Genomic DNA, 12651 nt, shown 5'->3' with positions numbered 1-12651 from the left:
TGCTGCTGAATTCATAACATTGATCACTAGCATCTCTGGCCCCTGGCATGGCTTCCCTAGGCATGCAGTACCACAAACTGACTGAGCATTTTGACGAGAAGCCGTTCTCCTGTGAAGAGTGTGGGGCCAAGTTTGCGGCCAATTCCACCCTGAAGAACCACCTTCGCCTTCACACTGGGGACCGTCCGTTCATGTGCAAGCACTGCCTCATGACCTTCACCCAGGCCTCTGCCCTGGCCTACCACACCAAGAAGAAGCACTCAGAAGGTAAGGCGTGGAGAACTTCTTCACTTTTCCTGCAGACTTCAACACTGTGAGCTGCCTAAAAACCCATTTGGGGTTAGGCGTGATATATATCTCAGAGAGACCAAAACCAGAAACAGACGTGGACTCTCTAGGTGCACAGTTGCTGGGATTACGTATGTGCACAGACATGTAAAATGCTTTTGGTAAGAGTTTCTGAAGAGAGGCTAGCTAACATAATATTATGACTTTCTAGTTATAGAATTTACATAAAGCCAGGAATTCTTTGGGCTTTGAGGTGGAGTTCAAGCATGAGAAAACCCTTGGTTGAGCACCTGCTGTGGATCGGGCAATGGCGGACACTAAGTGACTTACCTGGCATACCTGGGGTCACAGAGCTGACGGTCCAGCGTGTCTCTAGTATAGAGACAGTTACTGTGCAGGGTCAGTGTGATCCATCAGAGGGGTGATGTGGAATAATACCATTACAGGGAGATACGGAAGAGTGAAGTGGGGTTTCTAGTCCAGTTGGGGGGGGGGCGGTGTGTTGTCTGGGAAGGCTTCTCGGAGGATTCTGTACATCGTTTGGAGCATTTATGTGTGAGTACAAATGCCACCATCATCTCGCCTGGATTGCTGTTGTAGCCTCCTAACTGGTCTCCTCCTCTCACCCTTTCTGTGGACAGTGTTCTCAGTACACAGGCCCAAGTGATCCTTCTAAAGCTAAACCACGTTAGGTCACTTCTCTGCTCAAAACCCTGCAAAAGCTTTTCACCTCATTCAGTAAAATCTGAAGGGTAGCCTGCTAGGCCCCACATTATCAAGTCCCCGATACCTCTCCAACCTTATCTCTTACTGCTCTCCCCCTCACTTGCCCTGTTCTACCCATTGCAGCCTCCTTGCAAGGCCTCTGACCTGCAGGGCACCTGCTGCGGGACATGTGTTCCTGCTGTTCCTCTGCTTGGAATGCTTTCCCTTCAGACACCTCCAGGCTTCACTTCCTCACCACCTTCAAGTCTTTACACACACCTCACGTTCTCCGCTAGGCCTCTCCTGACCACCCTGTGTAAAATCTCAGTGCCCCAGCCCCAGTTCCCCTGCATTATTTTTCTCCCTCTCACTTACCATAGGCTCTGTCATCTACGTGTTAATTAATTTTGTTTATAGTTAGTCTCCCCCTGTTAGAATACAGCCTCCATGAGGGTAAAGCTCTTAGTCTTTTCTTTTCCTTCCCTCTGCTGTATCTGTGGAGCTTAGAATATAGCAATAGGAGGTCCTCAATAAACAATCACTGAGTGAATGAATTTCTTGAGCATTATTCCAGGCACTAGGGATAGTGTAACTATACACAAGCCTGTGGAGCTAACATTCCAGTGGGTAAAACAGACCATATATAAATGTGTAATATAAATTGAGATAGTAGTCATTGCAATGAGGAAAAATAAAGCAGAATAAGCAGCAGGGGTGGGGATTGGGAACTGTTTATTAATATTTGTATTATCAGAGAGAGCAGAGAAGATTTGAATAGAAACCTGAATGCAGTGAGAGACAGAAGCAGTGGAAGATCTAGGAGAAGAACATCATGAGTGCAGGGCACCCCCTCTCCAGGTGGGAACGAATGAGACTTACCTGTTTGAGGGGCCGAAGAAAACTAGAAGGGGCTAAAGCACAGTAAATGAGGGAAAAGTGTTGAGAGATAAGGTCAGAGAGGGGGCAGATCTTGGGACTTCCCTGGTGGCGCAGTGGTTAAGAATCCGCCTGCCAATGCAGGCGATACGGGTTCGAGCCCTGATCGGGAAGATTCCACACGCCGCGGGGCAACTAAGCCTGTGCGCCACAACTACTGAGGTTGCTCTCTAGAGCCCGCAAGTCACAACTACTGAGCCCACATGCCACAACTACTGAAGCCCACGTGCCTAGAGCCCATGCTCTGCAACAAGAGACGCCACCGCAATGAGAAGCCCGTGCACCACAGTGAAGAGTAGCCCCCACTCGCTGCAACTAGAGGAAGCCCGCGCTTAGCAACAAAGACCCCAAAATAAATAAATATAAATAAATAAATTTATTTTAAAAAAAGAAACCAAAAGGCCAGATCTTATAGGATCTAAGCCAAGGTAAGGACTTTGGTTTTTATGTGAGGTGTGTTCATTTCTATTGCTGCTGTAAAAAATTACCAGGAACAGTGGCTTAAAACAATGCAAATGGATTGTCTCACCACTTTGGAGGTTAAAAATCCAGAATGGGTCTTACAAAGCTGTGTTGGAGGGATTGTAAAAAAATGTTCAAGTTTGGGGATATGTTGTTGAAAGTGGAAGTGCCAGGATTGATAATGGATTAGATGTGGCATATGAGGGAAAGAGAGGAATTAAGGGTGGCTTTGGGGGTTTTGGCATGAGCAGCCAGGTGAATGATGCTGCCATTTACTGAAATGGGAAACTGGAGTGTGTGTGTATGTATAGGTGGGTGGGTTGCGGGGGTGGTGGCAGTGGACTCAGGAACTCTGTTTTGGCATGGTGGTAAATTTGAGCTACTCTTGGACCTCCAGCTGGACAGCTACGCTGATAGGCAGTGGATATAAGTCTGAAGTTCTAGGGACAGCTGGGAGATAGAGATATAAATGTGGGAGCTAGAGAGAATGTGGGAGCTAGCAACGTACAGGTGGAATGTAAGGCTCTGAGATAAGATCATCTAGAAAGTGGAGACAGAGAAGAATGCCAAAGGCTGAGTCCTGGGCTTCTCAATAATTTCAACTCTTGACTCAAGAAACCCTTTTTTTCTTTTTTCTTTTTTCCCCCCTGCTGTACTGCTACTTTATTTATTTATTTTTTACATCTTGATTAGAGTATAATTGCTTTACAGTATTGTGTTAGTTTCTGCTGTATAACAACGCGAATCAGCTATATGTATATATATACATCCCCATATCCCCTCCCTCTTGTGTCTCCCTCCCTCCCACCCTCCCTTTCCCACCCCTCTAGGTGGTCACAGAGCACAGAGCTGATCTCCCTGTGCTATGCGGCTGCTTCCCACTAGCTATCTATTTTACATTTGGTAGTGTATATGTGTCCATGCCACTCTCTCACTTCGTCCCAGCTTCCTCTCCCTGCCCCCTGGTGTCCTCAAGTCCATTCTCTACCTCTGTGTCTTTATTCCTGTCCTGCCCCTAGGTTCATCAGAACCATTTTTTTTTAGATTCCATATATATATGTTACCATATGGTATTTGTTTTCTCCTTCTGACTGACTTCACTCTGTATGACAGACTCTAGATCTATCCACCTCACTACAAATAACTCAATTTTGTTTCTTTTTGTGGCTCAGTAATATTCCATTGTATATATGTGCCACATCTTCTTTATCCATTCGTCTGTTGGTGGACATTTAGGCTGCTTCCATGTCCTGGCTATTGTAATTAGTGCTGCAGTGAACATTGTGGGACATGACTCTATTTGAACTATGGTTTTCTCAGGGTATATGCCAATAGTGGGATTGCTGGGTCATATGGTAGTTCTGTTTATAGTTTTTTTGTTTGTTTGTTTTGTTTTTTTGCGGTACACGGGCCTCTCACCGTTGTGGCCTCTCCCGTTGCGGAGCACAGGCTCTGGACGCGCAGGCTCAGCGGCCATGGCTCACGGGCTCAGCCGCTCCGCAGCATGTGGGATCTTCCCAGACTGGGGCACGAACCCGTGTCCCCTGCATCGGCAGGTGGACTCCCAACCACTGCGCCACCAGGGAAGACCCTGTTTTTAGTTTTTGAAGGAACCTCCATACTGTTCTCCATAGTGGCTGTATCAATTTACATTCCCACCAACAGTGCAAGAGGGTTTTCTTTTCTCCACACCCTCTCCAGCATTTATTCTTTGTAGATGTTTTGATGAGGGCCAGTCTGACTGGTGGGAAGTGATACCTCCTTGCGGTTTTGATTTGTATTTCTTTAATGATTAGTGATGTTAAGCATCCTTTCATGTATTTGCTGGCATTCTGTATATCTTCTTTGGAGAAATGTCTCTTTAGGTTTTCTGCCTGTTTTTGGTTTGGGTTGTTTGTTTTTTTGATACCGAGCTGCATGAGCTGCTTGTGTATTTGGAAGATTAATCCTTTGTCAGTTGCTTCATTTGCAAATATTTTCTCCCATTCTGAGGGTTGTCTTTTCATCTTGTTTGTTGTTTCCTTTGCTTTGCAAAAGCTTTTAAGTTTCATTAGGTCCCATTTGTTTATTTTTGTTTTTATTTCCATTACTCTAGAAGGTGGGTCAAAAAGGATCTTGCTGTGATTTATATCATAGAGTGTTTGGCCTTTGTTTTCCTCTAAGAGTTTTATAGTGTCTGGCCTTACATTTAGGTCTTTAATCCATTTTGAGTTTATTTTTGTGTATGGTGTTAGGAAGTGTTCTAATTTTATCCTTTAACATGTTGCTGTCCGGTTTTCCCAGCACCACTTATTGAAGAGGCTGTCTTTTCTCCTTTGTATATTCTTGCCTCCTTTATCAAAGATAAGGTGACCATATGTGCATGGGTTTATCTCTGGGCTTTCTGTCCTGTTCCATTGATCTGTATTTCTTGTTTTTGTGCCAGTACCATACTGTCTTGATTACTGTAGCTTTGTAGTATAATCTGAAGTCAGGGAGCCTGATTCCTCCAGCTCCGTTTTTCTTTCTCAAGGTTGCTTTGGCTATTCGGGGTCTTTTGTGTTTCCATACAAATTGTAAAATTTTTTGTTCTAGTTCTGTGAAAAATGCCATTGGTAGTTTGATAGGGATTGCACTGAATCTGTAGATTGCTTTGGGTAGTATAGTCATTTTCACAATGTTGATTCTTCTAATCCAAGAACATGGTATATCTCTCCATCTCTTTGTATCATCTTTGATTTCTTTCATCAGTGTCTTATAGTATTCTGAATACAGATCTTTTGTCTCCTTAGTAGGTGTATTCCTAGGCATTTTATTCTCTTTGTTGCAATGGTAAATGGGATTATTTCCTTAATTTCTCTTTCAGATTTTTCATTGTTAGTGTATAGGAATGCAAGAGATTTCTGTGCATTAATTGTTGTATCCTGCTACTTTAGCAAGTTCATTGATTAGCTCTAGTAGTTTTCTGGTAGCATCTTTAGGATTCTCTATGTATCGTATCATGTCATCTGCAAACAGTGACAGTTTTACTTCTTTTCCAATTTGGATTCCTTATTTCTTTTTCTTCTCTGATTGCCGTGGCTAAAACTTTCAAAAGTATGTTGAATAATAGTGGTGAGAGTGGGCACCCTTGTCTTGTTCTGATCTTAGAGGAAATGGGAAGATACCCTTTTTTACTTAACAAAATCTTATTCCAAAGTGTAACATATAAAAAATGAAAATGAAGTGGATTGCCCTAGTTGAGGTCGGCCCTAGGATCTGGGCTGTCTGGACCCTCACCTTATTGATTTTCCCATTTCTCTATTGACCCATAAGGGAGATTGAAGGTACATTTGGTCTAGCATTTTTTTACAAATGCCGATTTTCCAGACTTGCTCTTTACCAGTATTTTCTAATACTCTCTGGCAGTCTGGTCATTGTGTTTTCATTAGTGCGTGAGAAAATAGAGAAGCCAAGAGAATCTTTATAGCAAGTCACTGGCAGAAAGCTTTCATTCTTTTCTGAATCCATGTCTGTCATTTTTATGTGCAGTTGCATTTCTGCCCTGTATGTTTTTCAAGGGATCCAGACTCACGTATTTCTGGGCTCAAGGGATATATCTTTTTCCTGGGAATGGAATGAGCCCTTACATACTTGTAGTGGCCAGATTAACAGATGGCTAGTCTTGTGTGATGAGAACTCTGTCCTTATCCCTCAGGGTAGGGAGACACTGATACTCTCTATGTGTGATCAACTGTGTTTGTGAGGTACCATCTGATAGAATGGCTCAGACCTCTCACCCAGTGTATTATAAGTTGCCTCGTGTTTTACTGTCATCTCCCATATTATATTTCCCTGCTGTGTGCCTTAGAATGTGATTTTGTTTTTATGAATGCCCTAAATGTTTAGTGCTGCCTCTAATAAACTCATGTATATTTCCAGGGAAAATGTATGCGTGCCAGTACTGTGATGCTGTGTTTGCCCAGTCCATTGAGCTGTCCCGCCACGTGAGGACCCACACCGGGGACAAGCCATATGTCTGCAGAGATTGTGGCAAGGGCTTCCGGCAAGCCAATGGCCTCTCCATCCACCTGCACACCTTTCACAGTACGTACTGAGATTGTGGATATTAGGCACTCAGCACCAGGCCTGGCGCTGGGAAGGCACGCAGCAGTCATAACAGAAGTCATCACTCCACCAGAGCTGGGCCCCGTTCAGTGCCTTCCCCTCTCCTATTCTCCTGCAAAAGCCAGAGTCCCTCATTCCTATTTCAAGAAGAATCCCATTTTAACATGTCATTGTGTGATTCTCTGTCCAGGCTGTTTCCTTATCTTCCGTTTTAGCCCACCTGTCTCTTTTTGGCTGACAGAGGCCCATTATGTTTGAAGGAAAGAGCCTCTATAACAGACAGGCTCGCAGAGCACCAGAATGTTTCCATTTGTCCGCTGAGCTTCTTTTTCCTACTCCCACCCCACCTCTCCCACTCTCATCTTAAGGTCATAACCTGCCTTTCCCCATAGGAGCAGCCCGGACACTTTCTGAGTTAATGTGTACCACTGTGAGTGGTCCCTAGTCATGCTCCCTTAAAAGCCTTCTACCCAGCATTCTCTTCCAAATGCCTGGTATTCACCCAGTTGGTAGGGTCTGCCGCCATCTTTGTCCCCTTCTACTAGAACTGATACAGACGAAAACACACTTCCATTCAACACACACAGGGGAGGAAGAGGAGATTTTGTGATTCCTCATCACATCATCAGGAAATCGCCAAGGAGGCGTCCGCTGGTCACGTCACATCATCTTCAGCTGCTCTTGTTGTAGCAGTCGTATGATCAGCACAGCCCAGCAGGGTGGCTAAGAGCTTGGGCTTTGAAATCACATGGGCCTGGGCTTGAATCTTGACTACTCTGCCATTTACTTCTTTGAGGCCTTAGATAAATTTCTTTACCTTTTTAAGCCTCTTATGCCCCTTCTGTAAGATAGAGAAAATAGTAATACTACCACATTGGGCTGTTGTGAGAATAAAAGAGATATCACACGTAAAGCATGAAACTCCATGCCTGCCACATAGAAAATGCTCAATAAATGCCAGAGTATTGGTGACAAGAGCAGCCTTCTCCAGTGCCATCTGCCACCATAAGAGCCTGCCCTTTTTTTTCATGCCATGCACCTTGCATACCCTTCTTCCCTTTTCCCCTCCCTACCTCTGTTCCCCACGCACCAGTTTCTAGCTGTTGGCAAATACAGTATCTCACAAACGTGTGCTTCCTGTCAACACATTCAAGCCTGTTGTCAGCCAGCCAGCAAGGCACTTGGCCAGAGCTAGTATGTGCCCAGCATGTGGCTGGGCACTGGGCAATACAGGAAAACATAAAGTGCTGCCCCCCACTCCCCCCAAGGGGTTTACAAGGTTGTCCAGCAAATCCATTTGCAGTAGACTTCCAGGTGAGTGGGATTTGGCTTGGATCCAATGCCACAACTTTGAAGTCCTCTCAGTCTCTTTAAATGACATTCCACTTGAGTCTCCTTTTCCCAGTAACATCACATGAAGTCAGGAAAGGGGAAGGCATTATCAATTTTCAGAATAGAGAAGACCCGAAACACTTTGCCATGACTTGGAGCGGATCACCCAACACAGGCCCAGCATCCAGGCCCCTCTCTCATTGACTGTTCCCTGCCTGTTTCATAGGATCACATCATTGCTTACAGAGAATTCCTTCAGAGTATCTTAAAAGGTAGTGTGAAACCGAGATCTCCAGAGCTCACGTCCACAGGGATACTAGTTAATGATGCCGAGCGCTGCTGCGTGTCAGAATCCCTGAATTAACCTGGATCAGCGCACACATAAGATTGGCTGATGGGCTGGGCCTTTCTGTGGGCAAAGGATTTTATTATTCAAACATTTAACTTTCTGTTACTTTCAGAAAAAGTCTGAAGTTTCCTGCCACAGGGATGGCAAATGTATTCTTCCTCAGTGCTAGTTCTTATTTTTGAGGTCCCACTGAGGAGTTGCCTTGTCCAATTCAGCATGCAGCTCAGAGCATGGCCTTGGGAGTGAAAGCTGAGATTGACACCCAGCTCACCAATATCATACTTGTGCCATTGGGCACTCTCTAAACCGTGATTTTCCTAATCTATAAAATAGGACTGGTAGTAGAACCTACACATAGGGTTATTGGAAATTTTAAGTGATTTAATATATGTAGGCACTTAAAACATGCATGTCATAGAGCACTTAATAAACATTACTTATGAAAATGCTTTTGTTGTTGAATCTAAAGTGGGGATCAAGGAAGCATTCATCCTCTGCATTGTACTACTGACAAAAAAGGAAATAGTGATGCTTTGGGGAGTATGTGGGAAATCTCTATAGAGAATTAGAAAACCCCAAAACACCCACTGCAGGCAGGGGAAGAGCAAAGGTGATACTCCCTGGAAAGTAATAAGCTGGAATTTAACTTGTAAGATGTAAGATGAGGAACTGAGGTAAACTAATGCTCAGAGGTGGTTAATCCAGAAGCCTCAGGGGAACCCCACCTCCCAGGATGAAGGTAGGAGGTAGTTAGGTGATGGATGCAGTGATTTCTGGTCCTTCGAGTCTGTCACCCTGCATGACCTCTAAACAGTCTTGCTTCTGGAGCTGCACACAGAAAACCACTTGTCACTGATTGTTGCCTGTGGTGTCCCCCTCCCTCCCCTCATGGAACCAGACATAGAAGATCCGTATGACTGCAAGAAATGCAGGATGAGCTTCCCCACTCTGCAGGATCACCGAAAGCACATCCACGAGGTGCACTCCAAGGAGTACCACCCCTGCCCCACGTGTGGGAAGATCTTCAGCGCCCCTTCGATGCTGGAGCGGCACATGGTGACCCACGTCGGAGGGAAGCCCTTCAGCTGTGGGATCTGCAACAAGGCCTACCAGGTGAGCTCAGCTTCTGCAGGCACCTTTCCCGGGCCCTTATCCACTCTCCCTTTGGCCTCCCTTGGTCCCTGCGTTTGTGGCTTGCAGAACACCACTTGTCTCCAGGATATGACCATTTGGCTGGTTCTCATGAAGAATGCAGCTGATAGGTTATTCAGATCCTCGGTGGTGACCTGGTCAGAGTGGGGTCAGTGGGGGAGCTTTAATTGGAGCCAAGAGTTCTTGCACTTCTTCTCTTAGATTTCAGCCTTGTCCTGAACTGAATCCTGCATTTTCCCTGGGTATTTACATTCTTTAGAACCTATTGATCTCATGTGTTGAGGGATGTGAGAATGACACTGGGGTGTGTAACACTACCTGGAGTTACCTTGTTTAGCACAATTATTGGTGTTTTGTGGGGGTTTTTTTTTAACTCCTGGGGAAGAGCTCTGCTTTTTTACTTTAGAGTCTGCTGTGTAATTGAAGGGAAACCCCATACAGATCTGAAAAGAAACCACTTCTTTGAGAAACTCTAAGACCACAGAGAAAAGAATGGCCCTTGCTGGCATCTGTAGCATTTGGGTACAGAGAGAGAAACCCAGCAGCTAATTTCAGCTCAACAGAAATTGAGAGCTAACTTTGTTCCAAGCCTTGTGCTGTGACGTTAGGGTTACAGAGCTGGGTAAAACCTGGGCTTGGTCTCTAGGAAACCATGCAATTGTACGGAGAGTGTCGCAGCGCTGCTCTGGAACCCGGGAAGAAGGGGGCACTGGTTTATGGAGTAGGGACAGCACCTGCCCCTCTCCAGCAGGTTTCCCTGCTGCGCCCTGGGCCTCTGACAGGCAGCAAGACAGCTCGGTGGTGAAGCACAGATTCTCCATTCAGAAGGCCAGGGTGTGAATCCTGGTCTTCCTGTTTACTAATCATGTGACCTTGGGCAAGTCACTTCACCCCTCTGTGCCTCAGCTTCCACATCACTGGAAAGAGCCTAACACCTCCCTCCTAAGCTTGTGAGGGATGGGTTTCTGAAGGCCCCGGCCCTGCCCTGTGGTGGCCTCAGTAAATACACAGGTGCCTTGTTCCCATGAGCACCAGCGTCCCCTCGCATGTCAGCACTCACTGTGGTGGGTAAGAGTGTGGCTCCAGGTCCATAAGCTTCCCTGGGAGCGCTTTTCTCTCATGAGGCTTTGTGAACTCTCCAGCTTGCTAGAACATCCAAGACCTAACATTTACCACATTCCTTTTAGCAATTGTCTGGTTTGTGGTACCACAATCGGACCCACCACCCTGACGTGTTTGCTGCTCAGAACCATCGATCTTCCAAGTTCTCGTCACTCCAGTGCAGCTCCTGTGACAAAACCTTTCCCAACACCATTGAACACAAGAAGCACATCAAAGCAGAGCATGCAGGTGAATTGGGGTGCCCTGGACTGGGAGTGGGGGCTGAGGAGTGGAAGGGGCTTGGTGACATAGCATCCTGGGTTCCGGCCCTAAATCCCGACTTCTAGTGCTAGAGTGTGGTGTGCTGCAGTGACACCCTCTTCCTCCCCAGCACACCGGCAGGAGCCACGTCAGTCCATCAGTAACACTAGCTTGAGTAGCAGTAGTTCTTGCAACTGGAGACCTGGAGCAGTGTGACTCCTGCCAGCCTCGGTGGTGACTGGTCGTGGCACGTGGGAAGGGTGGCACACAGGCCAGGGTGGGAATCCTAACTCTAGCTGTGTGACCTTGGCAAGTGACTTCTCTTTCTGAACCTGTTTCCTTTTCTTTAGAAAGTCAGTTATTCATACCTGTGTTACAGATAAATTGGGGGATAATCACAACAGCTCGCAGTTACGAAGTGTCTCCTGAGTGCATGGCACTGTGCTCAGCACCCATGTGTGTTTTCTCCTTTAATTCTCACAACAACCCTCTTTGCATCCGGGCACTTGGATCCAGATCTGGCGCTCTTTACCACAGATTGCACTAATGCAGCATAGGTATCAGGTTCCTGGCACTTCGTAGATGCTCGCTAAGTGCGAGCCATCACCCCGCCCCCAGCCCTGTTACTCCCCAGGCTCAGAGAATCTTCCTTTTGTTCTTTCCCACCACTTCTTTCCTCGTGTGCTTCGCAGATATGAAGTTCCATGAATGTGACCAGTGCAAGGAGCTCTTCCCCACGCCAGCTTTGCTGCAGGTTCACATCAAGTGCCAGCATTCAGGTCAGTGCCCCTTCCAAGATGCTCCTGAGCTACACTGCCCAGGGATGGGTCTCATCTCCACCAGCTACAGCCGTGCAAGCCAGGCTGAGTAACAACTGACTTGTGCCTCAGGTTCTTCATCTACAACACAGGGACGATTGCAGTACCTACTCCATAGGGTAACCGTGAGAATTGAATATGTTAGTACACAGAAGACACTTAAGGCCCGGCACCAGTGAGCATCTCGTAAGCGTTACCCGTGATTATCACTGTTCCTGCTGTATCTTCTCAAATCTAAAATGCCCGTTATATAAGAGGCACCATTTTTAATGAACCGTTAGGAAAGAAAAACTGCTGCCAGTTAAACTATGCTTTCTTATCACTTAGAGTTTGCAGGTTATCCTCAGTGCTGCTTTGAACTTAATTTGATGTAGATTTTATGCACTCTTGTATGCACACTTAGAAAAGGGGAATGTAAGAAAAAAGTTGACTCACGTAAGAATTCAGCTTCCCAGAGTAGCTCACAGTTCAGCTTGTTGGCGTGAGTGTTATTCCACATGGTGTTGCCCTCCACCATCAAGAGCATTGCTGATGGAGTGCACGGTAAGGGGGTTTTGGTCTCCCGAGCATTAGCAAAACTTGTCTTCTGATTCCTGCTTTGGGAATGTAACTGAACATCCAACCCTTACCTCCCCGCTCCTAAACCATTTGTTTCCTGTGAGTTTAAAACATTCACTGCTCCTGTCTCAGGGCTTTTCTTTCAGACTGTGGACATGCATTCTGCAAGTCTTGATGCTGCCCCTTTAGATGTTCGTGCAAGTGCACTTGTTGACGATTACACCCAACCTCCATGGCCTGTAGCAGTAGTAAGATGCCACTGATCCCATTTCAGAGATGTTAAAACGTGCTTCTCAGAACTGACGAAATAAACATTGTCAGCATCATTACAGTTGAATGAATAACGGGCTTTGGCAGAGGCAGATTTAGCCTGAATCTGATGCTAATGAAGCTGTGCCTTGGAGCCTTTCACTTGGCGGGACCCTTCCCAAGATCTGCCCCAATCCTGTATGTGTAATTTTGTATCAGTTTTCCTAAGAGGGCTCCCCAAATTGTACAAGCTCCAGGCCCCACAGGAGCTGAAGAGCTGCCTCTGGACCTGCCTGCGCTCCGCCCCCCCCTCGCTCCTTCCTCTCCCCTCCCTGCTCTCGTTTCCCTCAGTCA

The 12651-nt window shown here is 46.2% G+C and overlaps 1 protein-coding gene across 2 annotated transcripts in view; it reads left to right on the top strand.

Annotated features, from left to right (window-relative positions):
- The window catches only part of ZBTB40 (zinc finger and BTB domain containing 40), an 88641-nt gene that overhangs the window by 71780 nt on the left and 4210 nt on the right, over positions 1-12651 (top strand). For both annotated transcript variants that reach the window (XM_067015352.1, XM_067015362.1), the window contains exons 14-18: positions 61-267; positions 6292-6456; positions 9057-9271; positions 10498-10660; positions 11365-11451. In XM_067015352.1, the coding sequence (XP_066871453.1) occupies positions 61-267; positions 6292-6456; positions 9057-9271; positions 10498-10660; positions 11365-11451 (837 nt within the window). The remainder of the gene's footprint in view (positions 1-60; positions 268-6291; positions 6457-9056; positions 9272-10497; positions 10661-11364; positions 11452-12651) is intronic.

This window comes from Kogia breviceps, chromosome 1 (assembly GCF_026419965.1).
Source record: "Kogia breviceps isolate mKogBre1 chromosome 1, mKogBre1 haplotype 1, whole genome shotgun sequence".
Taxonomy (NCBI): domain Eukaryota; kingdom Metazoa; phylum Chordata; class Mammalia; order Artiodactyla; family Physeteridae; genus Kogia; species Kogia breviceps.
Note: the sequence above shows the minus strand (reverse complement) of the source record. Positions and strands in the feature narration are given on the sequence as shown.